At 38.2% G+C, this 18,894-nt stretch overlaps 1 protein-coding gene across 1 annotated transcript in view; it reads right to left on the reverse strand.

The window, feature by feature from the left end:
• LOC126170045 (atrial natriuretic peptide-converting enzyme) overlaps positions 1-18,894 on the reverse strand; it is a 273,409-nt gene that overhangs the window by 20,240 nt on the left and 234,275 nt on the right. Inside the window, exons 6-10 of the mRNA XM_049920692.1 lie at positions 16,805-17,046; positions 2,952-3,158; positions 2,606-2,819; positions 1,411-1,556; positions 390-561 (exon numbers count right to left, since the gene is read on the reverse strand). Coding sequence (XP_049776649.1) covers positions 390-561; positions 1,411-1,556; positions 2,606-2,819; positions 2,952-3,158; positions 16,805-17,046 — 981 coding nt within the window. The remainder of the gene's footprint in view (positions 1-389; positions 562-1,410; positions 1,557-2,605; positions 2,820-2,951; positions 3,159-16,804; positions 17,047-18,894) is intronic.

Genomic DNA, 18,894 nt, shown 5'->3' on the forward strand with positions numbered 1-18,894 from the left:
TCAACCAACAACTTATACAGAACTATGTGAACAGGTCAAGCAGGCATGGCATAATGTATCACAGAACAATATTCACCATCTGTATGATTTACTGAATGCCAGAGTCAGCAGCTGCATTGCCGCCCATGGAGCTACATCATGTACTAATACAGATGTTTCAGCACGGGTCAATACCTGGTACCCCAGATCGCCTGTGCTGTTGATCTCTAAATGTAATCATTTCATTTGCGGTTGCAACAATAAATCTTGAGTGAATTAGAAACCTCCAAATGTGTACAATGTTTCTTTCTGACACAGTGAATACCCCATGTAATCTTCTCTAGAGGTTTAATATTACTACCAGTAAAATTTATTTCTCAACTGTGCAATACATTATCTGGGTGACATACCCCTGGAAACAGGATGTAGTTGTCAGCACCCACAGTGGAGACACAAGTGTCCCATCACAGACATGGACTCCATCCTTAAGAAGTGCAGCATGCCAAGGCCAGTCACCGTGAGCTGCTGTCTTACTGAGACCATCAATGCCATAAGTTCCTCTTGCTGGTTGGGTCCCACAGTCTAGAAGGAAAAAGAAGTTTCATGGTACTAGTAATCTTTTACAAGTTGTTATCATAACATTAAGATTAAATTGTTAACAATTACCTTGATCTGATGCAGCTCATGCAATGATGATAACACTATGGGGACAAATCTGTCCTGGGTGGGTGTTACAGTAAAGTAAATACAACAGAAATGTCTTTGAAACAGGAATATATCATAGCTTTTTTTAAAAGTATATTTTCTTGAGTAAATCGACTCATATGTGTGAGTTTAGATACTCAGCAGCAATGCACTTTGTGAATCAGAAAAATATAACAATTTTGCATTAAATGTTGAGAATGATTGTTGCAACAATCTCTAAGAGAGAAGGCTCTAAGATTTGGGAAAATAACTGACGACGTACATTTTAATTAATCATTATAGACTAAAATACGTTAATCGAATGAAATATTGTCATATTATATTATTGCTAACATGAGTTATGTAGTAATCAAAACAATAGTTTTAAGAGCCCCTGTGAGTAGAGTGACTTGTCCATCAGCATCTCCTTAGATACTCTTAAACTGCAGTAAATTATCCAGAAGACTGTTTATATGCAACAACTAGTTTTTCTAAACTATGTAGCTACATGTCTGATTCCTTTCTGTACTAACATTCCAACTTTAAAGCTATGAAATCTTTGTAGAGGCTGTTTGTTATAATCATCCGTGCAACAAAAATGGATTTTAATTACTCCATATGAATATTATTCTTGTTCGTGCTGTTGTCATTTTGTTTGTGTGTGTGTGTGTGTGTGTGTGTGTGTGTGTGTGTGTGTGTGTGTGTTTGTTTTGATAACTTATATCTTAGCATTTATCTGTTACTTACCAAGGTCACCACATCCAATATACAGAACTTCTCTTTTTGGGCATGGTGCTGGTACAAAAGTTATGTCTGCAGATGCAGGGTCCTGCATGTAAACATATCTTTCACTGTGTTCTTTATCTTCCTCTATTCTCACAGTGTTCACTGTTCTACATAAATTGAAAGTTGTGTTAGACAATGGATATTGCTACAGTACAGAGTACTCATCATGTTCCACAAAAACTATTTTAACCTACACTTTACATTTTTAGGAAGTAAGATGCAAGTGTTCATTTTATAACACAGTTAATTTGAAACTTCCTGGCACATCAAAACTGTGTGCAGAACTGGAACTTGAATTTGGGACCTTTGCCTTTGCAGTTAATTTATTCTGTGGTATTATTATTGTGTCATATGATTTATACCATTACATTAATTACAGAAATAATAAAAGAACTGTTACATTCCATTTATCAGTGAGGTTTAAAAATACAAAGTAGAAACACATAAGTTTTCTGAAGGGAATTAGGATAGTGTCTGCAATTTCTTAGCCCAAATTTTCAGCTTGTATGACAATAACTTTTATTTATCAGGAAAGCTTGACTTTGTAGATTTTCTGATGTGTAAAAATGTCTGTTGCTTCTTCTTTTGGCATTTCTTATTTGTAATGCATTTGTGTGTCATTTGACTAGGGGCTACATCTGAGTATGCTTTCCTCTGACATTTTTACTGCCATTCTTCACTTGTTCAGTCCTCATTTTCTCTGTAGCGTCAAGGAAGTTCATAGAAACTGCATTCTTTTTTTTGTGATGTCGGTGGTTCTGTTGCAGAAAGTTATGAACAAGTAACATGGAAATTTTATTTTAATCACAGAAGCAGTATGTCTGTATCTAAAGCCCCTGCAAAGTTTTCTGCTTTGGGAAATGTTGCAACTACAAACACTGAATGAAACATGGAAAACATAATGTACTACAGAACAAATCTTGGTAAAGTGTTGATCACAATTTTTCAGCCTCATAGCAAAATGTATGCTGAATTTCCATGCCAACAAGATGTCCTTGTGAAATGGGTTATCAGTGAACAACAACCTTTCATGTTACATATGTGACATTTCAGGAACGTATCAACTGTTTGTGCAGAATTTTAGATTGGATTCTTTCAAAATTCTAATAGTATACTACATAGGCTACAGTTTTCCACAGAGAAAGTCAATACTTACTGATATGACAGTCGGTGACACATTGAAGATGCAATATTATTTAGGGTGGCTTGTCTGTTTGGCTCTGGGACTGTAGTATTTAAATTTTCTGTGCACAGCTTTCCAGTTTGCCCTTTTTCTTTGAGTAGGAGATAACCTTCTGAGAAATAGTGTGACAAGTGTGTTGTGGAGGCAAGAGTTGTTTCAACTACAGACAAGCTAGGTGCAACTGTTACTGAAATGAAAAACACGACTAATGTAAATTACAAGACTAAGCCGCACAATGCAGTTTGGACTACATGAACTGCGCAACACAATAAAGTAATTTCTGAACATTTATGCATAAAATTTATTTCTAAATACTTACAACAATGACGTTCATCACTCCCATTTGGGCAATCTTTTTTACCATCACAAACTTTATCAGCGGAAATACAAGCTTTTCCAATACCACAGTGTATTAGACCTTTTGAGCAATAGCTACAGTCTGTTTCATCTGACATATCTGTACAGTCAACAACACCATCACATATTCTGGATGATAATCCCAGAGAGTGTAGATCCTGGACACAACCTTCAGAATGGAAAAAAGAAGCAGCTTATTATTCTCATAATTATATGAATATCAGTGATTTGTCAGTAATATACTAGCTGTATTATCTTGTTTTAGTGGCTTATTTATTATTGTTTTTTTCCTTTCATCTCCCTTCATCTGCATGAAGGTAGGGCTGTTTTAAAGATTTTCATTGTTAAAAAAACTACTTCACCCTCTTAAACATGGTGTGAACTGAAAAACTCAATGTCAGCACCAAGTGCAAACAACAGGTCCAGATAATGGTATGCACTTTATTGGTCCTTTATCATAATTTTTTGTTCATAGGACAATAAGATGTGGGACAAACCATTTGAGAGATTGATATGGTGGGTACAGGTTTTTTAAATGATATGATGAGTGTAACATTTTGCAGTTAAATAACACAAACTGTTTTTGAATTACATTACAAACCAAAATGTCTGTTATTATTCTTTTCTTTATTTATTTGTTTTCATCTTCGAGAGTTTTGCATGCTGTTGACGTTAAAAATTTGTACAAATTGAATGATATATATCAATATACTCAATAATAAAGATAATAGTTAAATCATAGAGTTGCACACAATGAGAATAAGTAAAAATTTTAGATCTTCTTTTGCATAGTAAAAATTTCTTTATGGCATAGAAAGCCTTCTTCTTAAGCCAGTTTTGCAGAACAATTATGAAGGTTTTTAATGAGGTAATATATTCTTCTGGCAGAAATGCATTGAACAGTTTTACTCCAAAGTATGTATAGCTATTGTGAGTCTTGCTTAGTCTTGTAAAAGATTGGTCAATCTTTTCTTTGTGATGTGTATTGTGACAATGAAAAGATTGCCGTAATTTTTTGCTCTCTTGGTTTTCTTTCATGTAGACTAGGTGACTAAGTATAAATAATGAGTGACTGTCATGACACAGAGTTTCTTGAAAAGTAGTCTACAAGATATGTTATTTTGAAAACACTGTCTACACATCTGATAGTCTTTTTCTGTCACATGAAAACTCTTTTTGTACCAGTGGAGCTGCCTCAAAGCAATATGCTTAAGTTATGTTGCTCTGGAAAACTGTGTGATAAGAACTAAGCATAATTTTTTCACTCACACATGCTTTAAGTTTATCTAACAGATATATGACTTTTGATAATTTAGTGCATATAGAATCTGTGTGGAGGTGCAAGTCAATTTGGAATGCAAGTTTACACCCAAAGTTTGAAAGAATTAAAGTTGTTGTTGGTACTGCATAAATAAAAAAATACATAGTACTCTCTTTTAGTTTTATACATCTTTCATTGTCTTATCTGTCTATTTTTTACTGCCCCCTCCCACCTCTGTTATGTACAATGCACTTAGCTTTTCACTCTTATTATCTCATGCACAATACTTAAGCTAATCTCTGTCTTGCATGTTACCCTGTCTTCCAACTTCAAGCTCCCAGGTTTTCAAATCTTGTCCAAAGCAGTCTGCAACAATCAGGCTTTGCTTCTCATCCTGTGCAGTAGGTCTCCCCTGACCTGCAGATCCGGATGACCTTCCCGAAATCTACCCCTTTTTCTAGACATCTCCAGTCCTTTTCCTTCAGCCATCTTCCTTCCTCTTCAAACCTTCTGCCCGAAGGAGGAGCAACTGGCTCTGAAAGCTTGCCTAATTATAACTTTCTTGTGTGTGCGTGTGTGTGTGTGTGTGTGTGTGTGTGTGTGTGTGTGTGTGTGTTTTCTGCAGCTGCTTGGTGAAGAGATTTTTTTTATCTATCCAATTAAATTATTTTGTTAAATATTGATTGTTTTCATTGTTATAAAATACATTTTCAGTGTGACTCTGGTTTTCAGTTAATTCATTGTCTTTAAACTGGGTACTAGAAATGATTAGGTTGACTTTGCTTTGTTCCTTTAGGTCCTCTATGTCATTTCTAGTTACAATGAAAGTGGTACCATCAGCATACAGAACAGATTTACATAACATGATGCTAGGTAGATCATCAATATAGATTATAAACAGTAAGGGCCCCTACATGAAACCTTGAGGCACACCTCTTGAAACATCTAGGAGTGTAGAGCTCATGCCATTAAAGTGTACCTTCTACTCCCTGTTGTCAAGATAAGATTCTGTAAGAGTGAGCTCCGTATCTTGACTGTCACACCACCACATATTTCTATTAGAATCCAGTGAGACACTGGATCAGGTAAATCAGTAGGGCGTCAACAGATGGTTTTGCTTCAAAGACGCTGAGTATTGTGAAAAACCATTTTCAACAGCTTTTACCTGAATCCATACTGAGTGTTAGGAGTGTTTGTCAGTGTTCCATTGCAGATGAACTATTTGCATGTTTGTTGAAACAAGCAGGTTCCTATTCTTTTTGAAATGGACTGGAATGAGACTGAAATGGATGCCTCATTGGCTTGGTGCGTTACAATCATTATGTGACCCACACATTATGAATCATTTTATAATTTTTGAATGCAGTATATCGAGATTTAGTGTCAGTTCAACCTGCCAACCATTGACTTTGGTGACTTCCGTTTGCGAACTGCACAATCAGCTAGTTGTTGCTAGACTGTAAAGTTGTCAGTAGAATGCAGATTGTCATCTACTTCCCACTGAATCAGTTTCAGTGATGGTTGTGAGCATATTAAAAGACTGATGGCTTTAGGTATTTGTTCTGTGCATTGCTATGTTTAAAAAAGAGCAGCTCAGTGTAGTCATAGGGTCAAGCCGCACATGTCTGCTTTCATGCCCTGCAGCTAATTTGCTGCAAATAATAACCTGTGGCTGTGATCCTGCAGTCAAATAGTCTATGAATTGGCTAGAATTGTGAGTTAATAAAATACACAGAAATACAAAGTAAAAGTTATATGAATAATTTAATAACAAGGCATCTATTCTAACATCTGTAATTGATGAAGACAACAGAGAATTTTATTGAATAATGTTTATTCAAGAAAGGATCATCATCATCATCATCATCATCATCATCATTTAAGACTGATTATGCCTTTCAGCGTTCAGTCTGGAGCATAGCCCCCCTTATAAAATTCCTCCATGATCCCCTATTCAGTGCTAACATTGGTGCCTCTTCTGATGTTAAACTTATTACTTCAAAATCATTCTTAACCGAATCCAGGTACCTTCTCCTTGGTCTGCCCCGACTCCTCCTACCCTCTACTGCTGAACCCATGACTCTTGGGTAGCCTTGCTTCTCCCATGACCCCACCATGTAAGCCTGTTCGCCCTGACTGCTGCATCTATAGAGTTCATTCCCAGTTTTTCTTTGATTTCCTCATTGTGGACACCCTCCTGCCATTGTTCCCATCTACTAGTACCTGCAATCATCCTAGCTACTTTCATATCCATAACCTCAACCTTGTTGATAAGGTAACCTGAATCCACCCAGCTTTCGCTCCCATACAACAAAGTTGGTCGAAAGATTGAGCGGTGCACAGATAACTAATCTTGGTACTGACTTCCTTTTTGCAGAAGAGAGTAGATCGTAGCTGAGCGCTCACTGCATTAGCTTTGCTACACCTCGCTTCCAGTTCTTTCACTATGTTGCCGTCCTGTGAGAATATGCATCCTAAGTACTTGAAACCGTCCACCTGTTCGAGCTTTGTTCCTCCTATTTGACACTCAATCCGTTTATATTTCTTTCCCACTGCCATTACTTTCGTTTTGGAGATGCTAATCTTCATACCATAGTCCTTACATTTCTGATCTAGCTCTGAAATATTATTTTGCAAACTTTCAAAGAAAGGATATTTCAAATAAATGGGCGGTGGCCCACACTTTCCCACATGAGTAATGCTCTGGTTGCCGACACTGTTTCCATATAAGGCCCTTACATCCACACATGTAACATTTGACCTCCAAAGAAAATACACAGAGATCTGCCTGTTGCTTTGTGGCAAAATCTATCTCTTTCAACTGCACTGCAATTCTAAGAGCTGCTATTAAATCATTAGAAATCTCAAATTTCTGCAGATATTCCATGCAAGAAAATGTCTGACACTCTGTTTTCTGCATCAAGTAATAACAACTTACTGGCCTCAACAGTAGGCAAAAGCATCTGCACATTGACTTTGCGAATCCTGTCTGAAAATACACCCACTGACTCATTACATTTGAAAGAAAGTGTTGAGCTTCTTGTGAAAAAACCATGTGCTGTTTCGTAATGCTGGCATGGTCCAGCAACCAAATGATGGGATGACTGGGCTTTACTGATGGTCACATGATATAACACAGACATTTTGCTTCCCCTGTTAAACACAAATTAGTCACACAAAGGGTTACTTCGTCTGACCAACCGTTCATTGCAGCAGCAGCTGTAATATCAGTAATGAATACTGAGAAATTTTTTTGTTGTTAGCTGGCTCGAAAGAAGAAGATATACTGATGTTAAAATCTTCTGAGTTATTAGGCCACATCATATTTCCTCTAAAATAATCAATGTTTCGACCCCTCTGCTGGGATCTTCCCCAGGATCTTCTGGTGTCCACTACTGTTAGAACAGATCCCAGCAGAGAGGTCAAAACATCAATTATTTTAGAGGAAATATGACATGGCCCAATTACCCAGAAGATTTTAACTTCAGTGACAATGGCCATGAGAGCCTGCAGACTTACATAAGATATCCTGAACTCTGCCTTATTTTTCCCACACACAGACTGTGATTGAAACTGAATGGCTTCTAAAGCCTCAGATCTACTAAGGAGTTCCTCATGGTCCTGTTTTTGGCGAGAGTTTTTGCCTGTTAACACCTGCACTTGCTCCGTTAGAGCATCAAAAGACTCCACAATAGTAGTAGCACATGTTTCTACTGTAATTAATACCAAGAAACAAAAATAACCAACTAATGCATCCAAATACACATCAATTTTTTTGGTTTATCATCAACCATTTATACTCCAAACAGTTGTGAGCTATTTGACCTACACATAAAACATGTGGGTGGTATGACCTTAGTGTAAGGCAACTTGTGCCCTGCAAGACTTTAAAAGTGAAACCGTACTGGTACTATATTATCGGGTCTATCATTAATCTTGAATCATGGTAAGTCCACAGGTTCATGTGTCTTCACAAAGATAACCTCAAACATAATCTGTCTAATACTTACACAAATTAAATCTAACAGTTGAGAACAGACACAGAATCAAACATAACCAAAGTGAAACTTGTCACATGACACCATGCAACAGTGAGCTGAGCTTGTACTGCTGAACTGAAGATATGCTAAGTACCACTGCCCATAAGTAATTACCAGAATACACAATATTTACTATTCAACACCAAACTACAGTGTTTGGATGCTGAAAGTTATCCAAAAATCACTTCCCCCACCAAACTGTAGCACTTGGATGTTGGACACACACTTCTCGACACAACATGTCATGGTAGAAAGTGTAACGACCAGTTAATGCCACCAACTGTAGTGACCCAGCCTATGCAGGGTCACTGTGCATCAGGGTGGGTGAGAGAACTGGTGCAGGAATGGGTTGATTTACACCAGGGTGTGCAGTGAAATGCTGGTAGTATTAACAGGTGCTTGTTTCCAAAAGCAATGTACAGTTCAATGGCTGTCCTCTAGACTGCCCAGTGAGCATGGAAGGGCAGTTGGTGACACCGACAATACCCATGACATTCAAATAACTTACCAGTTTGCTGCCAGATGACGTCATCGACCACCGCCAATATTTCGACAGGAGCACACCCTGCCATTCTCAAGGCACAAATGCAAGGAGGAAGCAAAGTGCAAGGGAATTTAATACCTCGATTCACAGAGGAAAAACAAGGAAGATACCACACACAGAAAAAGTTCAACACAAAGATAACCAACATCAGAAATATCGATAGTGACTATTAATCAACAGGTGAGGTAGCACTAATTTTGTCCCTCTGTTTTTTGACGAGAGACAGAGCCGAATTCCAAGCAGCATTTAAACAAAATCCACAATCTCTCTTTATAGGTTGCTTGATAGTTTGATTTCAACAGCTTCCTTAATAACACTATTCCAATAGCTGGACGTGCAAGCCAGACTCTCCGTGTTGTTGTATTCCATAAGATGACTGGTGTCAAGGCAATGTTCTGCAATAGCGGATTTGCTCGGCTGTTGTAAGCATGTCTGACGCTTACATTCAATACACCAGTCTTCCACAGTCCTGATTGTCTGACCAATATATGACATGCCACAACTGCAAGGAATACAATAGACACCAGCCTTACGCAAACCAAGATCATCTTTTACAGACGCCAACAGGGCCTCAATCTTAGAAGGTGGTCGAAAAACACATTTCACATCATATTTCTGCAAAATATGGCCAATCCTGTTGGAAATGCTTCCTGCGTAAGGCAAAAAGGCCATAGACTTATGTGCCACTTCGTTGCTATCGTCACTCACCCATTGCACAGAAGGCTGATAAAGCAACTTACGTTTGATCTGCCTCCCACTATAACCATTCTGACAAAAGGTGACTTCGAGATGTGATAGCTCATTTGCCAAACTTTCAGGGCCTGAGATAATGTGGGCCCTGTGAACCAAGGTATGAAGTACTCCTTCACACTGAGCTGGATGGTGACAACTATCAGCTTGCAGATACAAGTCAGTGTGAGTAGGCTTCCTATAAACAGGACGTCCCAACGTACCATCAGTCTTCCTTCTGACCAACACATCAAGGAAGGGAAGGCATCCATTCTTTCCCACCTCCATAGTGAACTGAATATTTGGGTGGGTTGAATTAAGGTGTTCCAAAAACCGGTTTAAATTCTCACTATCATGAAGCCAAACAACAAAAGTATCATCTACATATCTGAAAAAACACACAGGTTTCAAGGTTGCTGACTCCAATGCACATTCCTCGAAGTCCTCCATAAACAAATTGGCCACAATAGGTGACAAAGGGCTTCCCATTGCAACTCCATCAGTCTGTTTGTAGTACTGACCATTGAATAAAAAGTAAGTGTAAGTCAGCACATGTTGAAACAAATTTGTTAAATCAACACCAAACTTAACCTCAATTAGCTGCAATGAATCAGAGAGAGGACCAAGCAAGCCTTTTATCAAAAAGAAGGCACAAAAAATGGGTTCTTTACAACAACTTCCAAGCACTGGATACCAAAGTAGAGTTTGAGGACAGGGTGGACACGGTGTGGTGACAGAAAGACGACCCGCATTTTTGCAGGAGAGAAGGAAATCTAGGGAAAGTGTCCACACAAAAGCCCATCAGATTGCATCTTGGAGCAGACTTTCAGCCAAGGTGCCGAATGGAAGCTATTCCAAATGTGAAAGTTGTCAACATACAATGCAGGGATGACCCAAAGCCTCAACAGATGTCACTTTCTCATTAGTGGCAATGGGGAAGATTTTGGCACTCAGGACAGAACCTTATGGGGTACTGTTCTCTTGGACCTGTTGGGAGCTGAGTAAAATACCAACTCAAACCTGGAACAACTAAAGTGTAAAAACTAATAAATAAAAATTGGTAGGGATCCTCAAAAGCCCCTGTCATGGAGGGTAAGTAAAATGTAATGGCATCAAGCAGTGTTGTATGCCTTATGTAGATAAAAAAAAGACTGGAGCAAGGTGTTGTGTCATTTAGAAAAAGCCTACCAGTTTGCTATTTCCAATCAGAACAGGTCATTGATTGTGGAGCATCCCTCCAGTAAACAACAGTGATAGGGGGAAAAATGACAAGACTTGAGAACCCAGTATACTTTGCAGGCAACAATCCTTTCAAGCAGTTTGCAGAGCACATTGGCGAGGTAAATCAGCCGCTAGCTGTTGAGAGAAACTGGGTTTTTTTGGGCTATGGTCTGGGACAATGATACTATCTAACTATTGCGAAGGGAAGACACCTTCATACCAAATGTGGTTGAAGACCTTGATAGATGTAGCCTTTGAGTAACATTCAGACATTGAATTATCTGATTATGAATTGAATCACAACCTGGGGCTGTATCATGAGATGAGGTAGGAGCCTGAAGCAGTCAGTGAAAGATGCATTATTTGATTCAATTCGACAGAGGGTGAAACATAGGACTTCTTCAGCTTGTTGTCTGTGTAGTATAAAGGCAGCTGGATAAGAAGAGGATGTCGATGCTGTCAGAAAGTGGGTCAAAAGGTGCTCAAGCTAGGTCTGATGCATAGGTACAAAGATCACCTGGACAAGATGCGGAACAGTTGTTGATCTTTATCAGTCCAGAAGACTATGGAGCTTGGCCCAAGCCTGGGACAAAGAGGCATACATATCCAGGGAGAAGACATAGCATTCCCAGCATTCTTTCTTATTGTGTTTAATTAGATATTGAGCCTTAGCACAAAGGTGCTAAAATGTGGTATGGTTTGTCTGTGAAAGATGTCACTTGAAATACTGCAGTGCTCTTGAGTGATCCTGAACAGCTATTGCAATGTCTTTGGTCTTCCTTGGCACAAGCTGACGGTGGTGGGAAGCTGTAAGAGGAGGAATAGAAGTTCTGGCAGAATGGGTGATCAGGTTGAGCTTTGATACGCTGCTGCAATCGATGGTCTACTTATGGCTGAGCAGAGGTTCACTCAGCCCTAGTTCACAGCCAATGATCGAGGGGAGGGTATCACCTTAGATAGGTGACCCATATATTGCATTTCTTAGGCAGAACTTGATGTGAACATCATGTCTGTTGAAAAATCTTATTTGTCTGTATCAAGTGATACTTTAATATCTAGAGACAGTTGTAAATACTCACAACATTCCTGTGGAAATGGGTTGTATGAAGTTAAGTATATCTTCATACCTACATTGTAAAAAAGTGAACTAATATTTTGTTATAGTTCTGCTCAATCTCCTACTGAAGCAAACTGTTGAACCCACTGTTGTGCTGGTGAGTGTAATTTCGTATGGTACAACACATACAACTGCCAGTTGCCACTTTGAAGCAACCATGTAGTAATGAGTCATAGATTGTCATGTAGTGACCAATGCAGTGGAGTCATGAGACTGAGGGAAGAATCATTAGATCAAAATCTGAAGTGGAAATGAGTCCCATCATTGAGGGGACACAGCTCATGGCTGGTAAGAAGCTGGTCAAGTAGAAGGCTCCAACCAGACAAAGTGGAATTCCCCCACAGGTGGTAGTGCACAATTTGAAATCCCCAAGTAGGAGAAAAGGCAGCAAAGCTGTTGGATTAAGATGATCAACTTAAGGGAAGTAAGTAGCCTGCCTGGAGATGTATAAACATTGCAAATGGTGATCACACTTGCTTCCAACATGGTGTAAAGGACGATCCATTCATTCACCACATCTATGTGAACCAGAGTACTGACCTCTCCAGATGCCCTCTTGGGGTAAGCACAGTTCTGACAGAATGCATAATGACCACAGACCGCTTGGTAATGGTTGTCAGTGAAGTGTGTTTCTTGTAGAGAAATGCAAATTGCAGAAGAGGGGGAATAAGGTGTTGTAGTTCTGGCCGGTGATGATAATATCCATTACAGTTCCACCAAATGACTTTGTTATGGGTGTCCACATTAGGTGAGAAGGGGTCAGGAGGAGTGGTCACACCCCAGGATCACTGCCCATCACCAATGGGAGTGGGGCCACACCAGTGAGCATTGGTCAAGAATACGATACCATGGGGGGATCTTGGCACCTCCTGGGTCACCAGAGTAGCCTTGTGCTGATTCTCCTCCTCCTCCTCCTCCTCCTCCTCCTCCTTCTCTTCTGCAGCCTTTGGTGGCTAGGATTTTTGTGAGGGCCTGTTCACGACAAGCACAGTGACAGATGAAGAGCAAGCACACCTGGGACCCACAGCTCGTGTTTCCTTCAGCCACTGGTTGGTGTCAGGCCTCTCAGTGTACAACAAGTGTATTTTCCTGTATTTTTTTCTGTTTCTTGTCGACTGGGCAAAAAGGTGAATGTGGAGGATGGTGCTCTGTGCAATTGATACAAAGGCAAAAGTCTCCAAGGACTATCTTTGTTGACTGATCATCTACAGTTACCACATTTTAGGTTTGCAATGCAGTGGGATGTATCTTTAATGTGCTCCACAAAACAGAATGGCTTTATTACAATAAAAGCATCCTCATCATTTTGAGTACCTACTAACAACAAGTACTGGATAAATTATTTCATCCCTAGACATCTGACTTGTTCTTCTTTGCATGGGGTAGATATGGTAGGGAAAGCGGTATGGTTGTAACTTTCCACAAGTTTTGATTCCTGCCTGAAGGGATGGCCATCAGTACGGCCATTGTTCTGGTGTAATTTAATACATTTCCCGTGTGAAAAGTCTGCCTTGATGCCATCTACCCTGATCAAGGGTTCTCTCCATAGGTGCCTCCCAGCACAGCATGGACAATGTAGCATGATGGCCATTGCTGGGAGTCCTGATGCCCCAGGAAAACAGGCATCCAATCCTTGGAATGCATGAGGAGCTAGCAGCACAGGCATCAACAATGGGATGTCTGTTTTTTTCAGGGTGTTGGCCAAAAGCGTACATAATGACATTGATTTTAAAGTGCAAATAAGAGGTGTATTGCATGCAGATGATCTTTAGGCACTATTAAAAGTGTTCTTCTCCAGTCAGTCCACACTACAGAAAAAACTCCCAGAAAGAATAGTCAAAGAAAGGAAAGCTGAACATAAGGAGTAGCCAGGTTGATATCAAAGTGCCACCATGAGAAAAAAAAGCAAGAAAAGGAAGGATAGTCAGAGATGAAATATTGCAGCACAGGACATTGTGTGGCATTGGAAATAAATGATCTGACTTTGAAATGTATGGATTCAGGTGCAGTGAGTTCTGCTACTTGGGTACATATCTTTTCAAGCTCATGATACACTTTGTTCATTAACATCTGACTTCAGCTGCATCTCTTCAGTATCAGTGTCTATAATATCACTGTAACTTATAACTCAAATGCTGTAATTGAACAAAGTGTCAAATTCTGTATTTAGAATGTATATCCCAGGACATTTGGCACCCCAAAGCTCATTACTTGATTAGCTCATCTACAACTAAGAATGTGCCATTCCACATTTTCTTTAATGATATCAGTGTCTCTGCAATATATTCAACAACCTTGCTACCCTGCAGACTGTTAACAAAGGTCAGAGCATATGGAAAAGGTTCTTGGATATGTTATGGACTCAGAGATTTCTTAACTACTCAGTACATTATCCTTGACAGTGAGTGTTCATCAGGGACAAAGGTATCATCAATAGGAAAGTGTGACACGGACATTTAAGTGTTCTTTAAACATAAATAATCTGATGACTACAATGAGCAGCAATCTGCAACTATTTGCTTATGACAAGTATTCGGGAAAGTAAGATTTTTGAATAGAAGAATACAAGATGGCTCAGGCACAATTTATATTTGGTTTAATGAATGGGAACTTGTCGTAAATGTAGGAAAATGTAAATTAATGAAGATGAGTTGGAAAAAAATTCTGTAATGTTTGAATACAGTATTAATGGTGTTTTCTTTGACACAGTCATATTGTTTAAATATCCAGCTGTGATGTAGCAAAGTGATATGAAATGGAATGAACATGCAAGGATGGTAGTAGGGAATGCGGATGGTCAACTTCAGTTTATTGGGAGAATTTTGGAAAAGTGTAGCTCATCTATGAAGGAGACCATGTATAGAACACTAGTGCAAACCATGCTCGAGTACTGCTTGAATGTTTGGGATCCTCACCAGATTGTACTAAAGGATGACATTGAAGTAATTCAGAAGCATACTGCTAGGTTTGCAACCACTAGCTTTGATCAATAAGCAAGTATTGCAGAAATGCTCTATGAACTCACACATGAATCCCTGCAGGAAAGAAGACATTCTTTTCATGAAACATTACTGAGAAAATTTAGAGAACCAACATTTGCAACTGGCTGTAAAATGGTTTTTGTGTAAGGATCCCAAAGACAAAAGAAATTAAGGCTCATGTTGAAGATACAGACAGTTATTTTTTCCCCTTCCATTTTTGAATGGATCAGGAAAGGAAATGAATAGTAATGGTACAAGGTAACCTTCACCATGCACCACAGAGTGGCTTGTGGAATATGTATACAGATGTAGATGTAATAGTATATCAAGGGTGCTATTGTCTTTTTTAATGAGACAGCAAAAGTTACTATAAAACTGTTGAGGCTTTCAAAATCACTTCTTGTTGGAATTTGTTTTGAGATCTTTGGCTGATGTTTGTTTAATGATTTCTCTGACAGTACCAGCAACCGAGCAGACAAAAGTCAACGTCTCACACTCCATTGCTGGTTGCAGATTGTTTTGTCTATTAATTCATACCAAGCATTGTGAAAATGTCAGGTTTCGGAGAACAGTATTAGCTTTCTATCTATTGGAAAACTTGAAATGTGTTTAAAATGAACATTAGTGTTAACCTGATTTTACATATTCAAGTGTTTTGCCCAAAAATATGCAAAGTACACAAATAGTCCCAACTCATAGAATGCAAAGCACACAGAATTGAGTTTTTCCATCAATTTATTCATATGATTGTGCCACCTCAGTTTATTATCCACCTGGATGCATAGAAATTCCTACACAGAGTTTGATTTAATGTGTCCATTGATGTGTGTTTCTTGTACCAGTAAGGTACTGTAGCCAATTTTCATTCATATGGGATTTCATAGTGTATCACAGCCAAAAATCTATTATGATAGTAAAATCTGGATAAGAAAAACCAAGGGTGAAATTAGAATTCCAGTGGATGTATGAGACTATACTGTGTATAAAAGATCCAACCTAAGAAGAACTTAAGGTGTTCCCATGAGCAATAAAAATGGCAATGTAAACTATGGTGGCATGAACAGGCCTCATGAAGGAAGACAGCCATTTGCAAAAGATAACTTTAATTATTAATAAAACATATGACAATGATTATTGGCCATAATAGGTGAGATTGTGTAACATGTTATGGAGATAATGCTTGTGATAATATTTCTTCCTAATAACACAGCACCAAAACTCACACATGTACCTCTTCTAATGCATATGTCTGTCTTCATTGTAAGATTTTTCTTATTAACTTTTCCTATTTGACGAGCAATTTTAGAACATGTACTTTATTGTCATCTTAATGCATTGTGAAATCAGTATAATAATTAATATAATTGATTAAAATGAAGTAGATGAAAATAATAATGTAAAAGGTAATACAAAAATATTTATAGAATTATGTGATATGAATTAAATGGATATTACACAAAGATAAAGTGAGATGTACCAAACTTTGACAATCAGATGATGCACTAATGAAAATCCAACTGATGCTCCTTCCCATTTTCTCCCTATTGATAGTTAAGTACCTAAGCTCTTTGCTGCATGTTGTTCTAAAATAAGTGAAACATTTATGATAGCAACTTTTCATCAAAGTATAAAGTGTGAGCTAAAATATGCAGACCACATGCTAATCAGAGCATCAGCTTTACAGATCACTGTAGCCTGTTTTTTCTTTTGTGAACACTAGATCCTGCTCTTTTATCAAGTATGTTGTTTCTTAACATATATGCAGTCTTTTATTAATTCTGGGAAGAACAGTAATTCATTAAGAAATAAATGAAATGCAGAGTGCCATTGGCTGAGTCACCAAATACAAGGAAACACACGCAAAAATATGGAAACAAAGGATTGCTTTTAAATGTAGGTAATTAATACTTCCTTTAGTATACCTGGTTTAAGATTGCAGGACCCAAGGCCAGTGAATTCAGGGAACATTTTACAGTCTAATGCATCTTGCAAAACACTGGATAGCCTCCCACCACAACCAGCCCAGAAATCCTGGCAGAAATTCCGGCATGGCAAAATCATCTTGTCCTCTTCATATGCAAGATTTCTAACTACACATGCTGGCTGCAAAACTTGGCACACGAAGTCATAAGCTAAGCGATGACATTCAGCATCTATAAGTTCTCTGAAACAAATGAATTTACAAGAGAAAATGTTGTATGCTTATGTTTATTCTGTGGCTTTAAAGAATACAATAAGTGAAGTAAGAGTTTCTATGCTGAGTGGTGTTGGACAGTAGAGCTTCATAAGCTTTGATCTCCTCAGATGCCACCTAAAAAAGACAGAAAGACTGCACCATCTGAAATTAACCAAGCTTCTGCTAAAAATGAAGAAAAAGTGCCTGCAGCATCAGCATTTCTACTGAGCTTTACAGACGAATTTACAAATTTCTGCATTGAAGAAAAATCACCTATAATACCAGATATCATAATAGGAAATAACATAAGAAGCAGTAAACAAGAAATACCAGAACAAACTGATGTGGAGATGGATGAAAAATTACCCCAAAGTTGTAAAGACATCAATCCTATTATGAAACTTATTTGTGAGAATACAGGCAAACAGGACACAGTAAAACAAATCCTACTTGAAAATTTTGGGATGCACTTAAATTTGCTAAAAGCTATAGGCCGCTGCTTGCAAATACATACTGATTTATCTATTTTAATGATTGTGAATTGCAAGCTAACTGCTGACATGATCAAACTCATTGCACAGATTTTGGAAGAAACCAAAACTATTAAGGAGCTTGTTCTGGATTTAAATCCTATACCTCAACAAGCTTATCATGTGTTGTTACAGGCTGACAATAGCTTACAGATTTTATCATTAAGACAGTGTAGTATCAATGACAATGGTATACAGCTTCTTGCAAATGAACTTGGCTATCGAGATCCCCCAAGAATAGACACACTTGAAGTTTTAAATCTCACTGCAAATCACATAACATCAAAAGGAATCCAATTTCTTGCAAATGCTTTGCGAACTAACAGAACTTTGATATCTTTATCTCTTGCAGGAAATAAAATTGATGACAATGGGGCAATATACATAGCAGACATTCTGAAAGAATTCCCATTGACACATGAAGAGGTTGTTCTTAGGCGACAAAGGAATTTTCGATATTTAATGGAGAAAAAAGTCACAGAAGAATCCAAATCAAAGCTTTTACAAGGACGTGAGTCATCTCAAGAAAACTCAAAGGCTTTACTAGAACGCAAAAAGAGGGAAAAGCAACAAAGTAGCTTTTTCATACAAAAAAGACTTCACTCCCAAGTATCAAAGAGCAGTTCTGCTGCAATTAGCAACTCTCATTTGAAGCTAAAAGAGGTAACAGCTTCTTCAGAAGAAGCCTCCTCCTCTCAGTATTCTCAGTCTGAAAGTCCAATGAATTTTGAAGATTGTCATCCATTCATTCAAGAAGTGAAACCCAGATATCTTGCACTCTGGTGTACAGGCAATTTACATCTTAATCACCTGAACCTGGCATATAATCTGATTACTTCTGTTGGTGTATCTGCCTTTTTGAAAGCTATCAGATATCAAGAAAACACAACAAATCCAGAACAGAAGGGGTTGTTGCACGTATCTCTGCATGGGAACCCTATTCCAGACAACTGCTTTGAGTACCCCGATCTAATAAGAATGATAAACTCACGCTTTTCTCACTTTCATTCTGACACCAGTCAGGACAATTCTGTATCTTATGCCTCAATTAAACAGAACTTGTAAGTTAAAATGTCTTCTCATCAACATGTTGTTACTCACTTTCTTAAACGTGTGTGATATGAATATTATAGACGTTTCACAATATTGAATTAATAAATCTACATAACGTCAAACAAGTAAGAGGAATTATTTTTTCAAAAAGAAAATATAGGAATGTGAGCAATTCATGAATATTATGTTCTGCCTGCATTTGTTATTAATGGGCAAAGTGCACCCAGACTGTGCATTAATATAAAAGTTTTAC

This window comes from Schistocerca cancellata, chromosome 1 (genome assembly GCF_023864275.1).
Source record: "Schistocerca cancellata isolate TAMUIC-IGC-003103 chromosome 1, iqSchCanc2.1, whole genome shotgun sequence".
Lineage (NCBI taxonomy): Eukaryota > Metazoa > Arthropoda > Insecta > Orthoptera > Acrididae > Schistocerca > Schistocerca cancellata.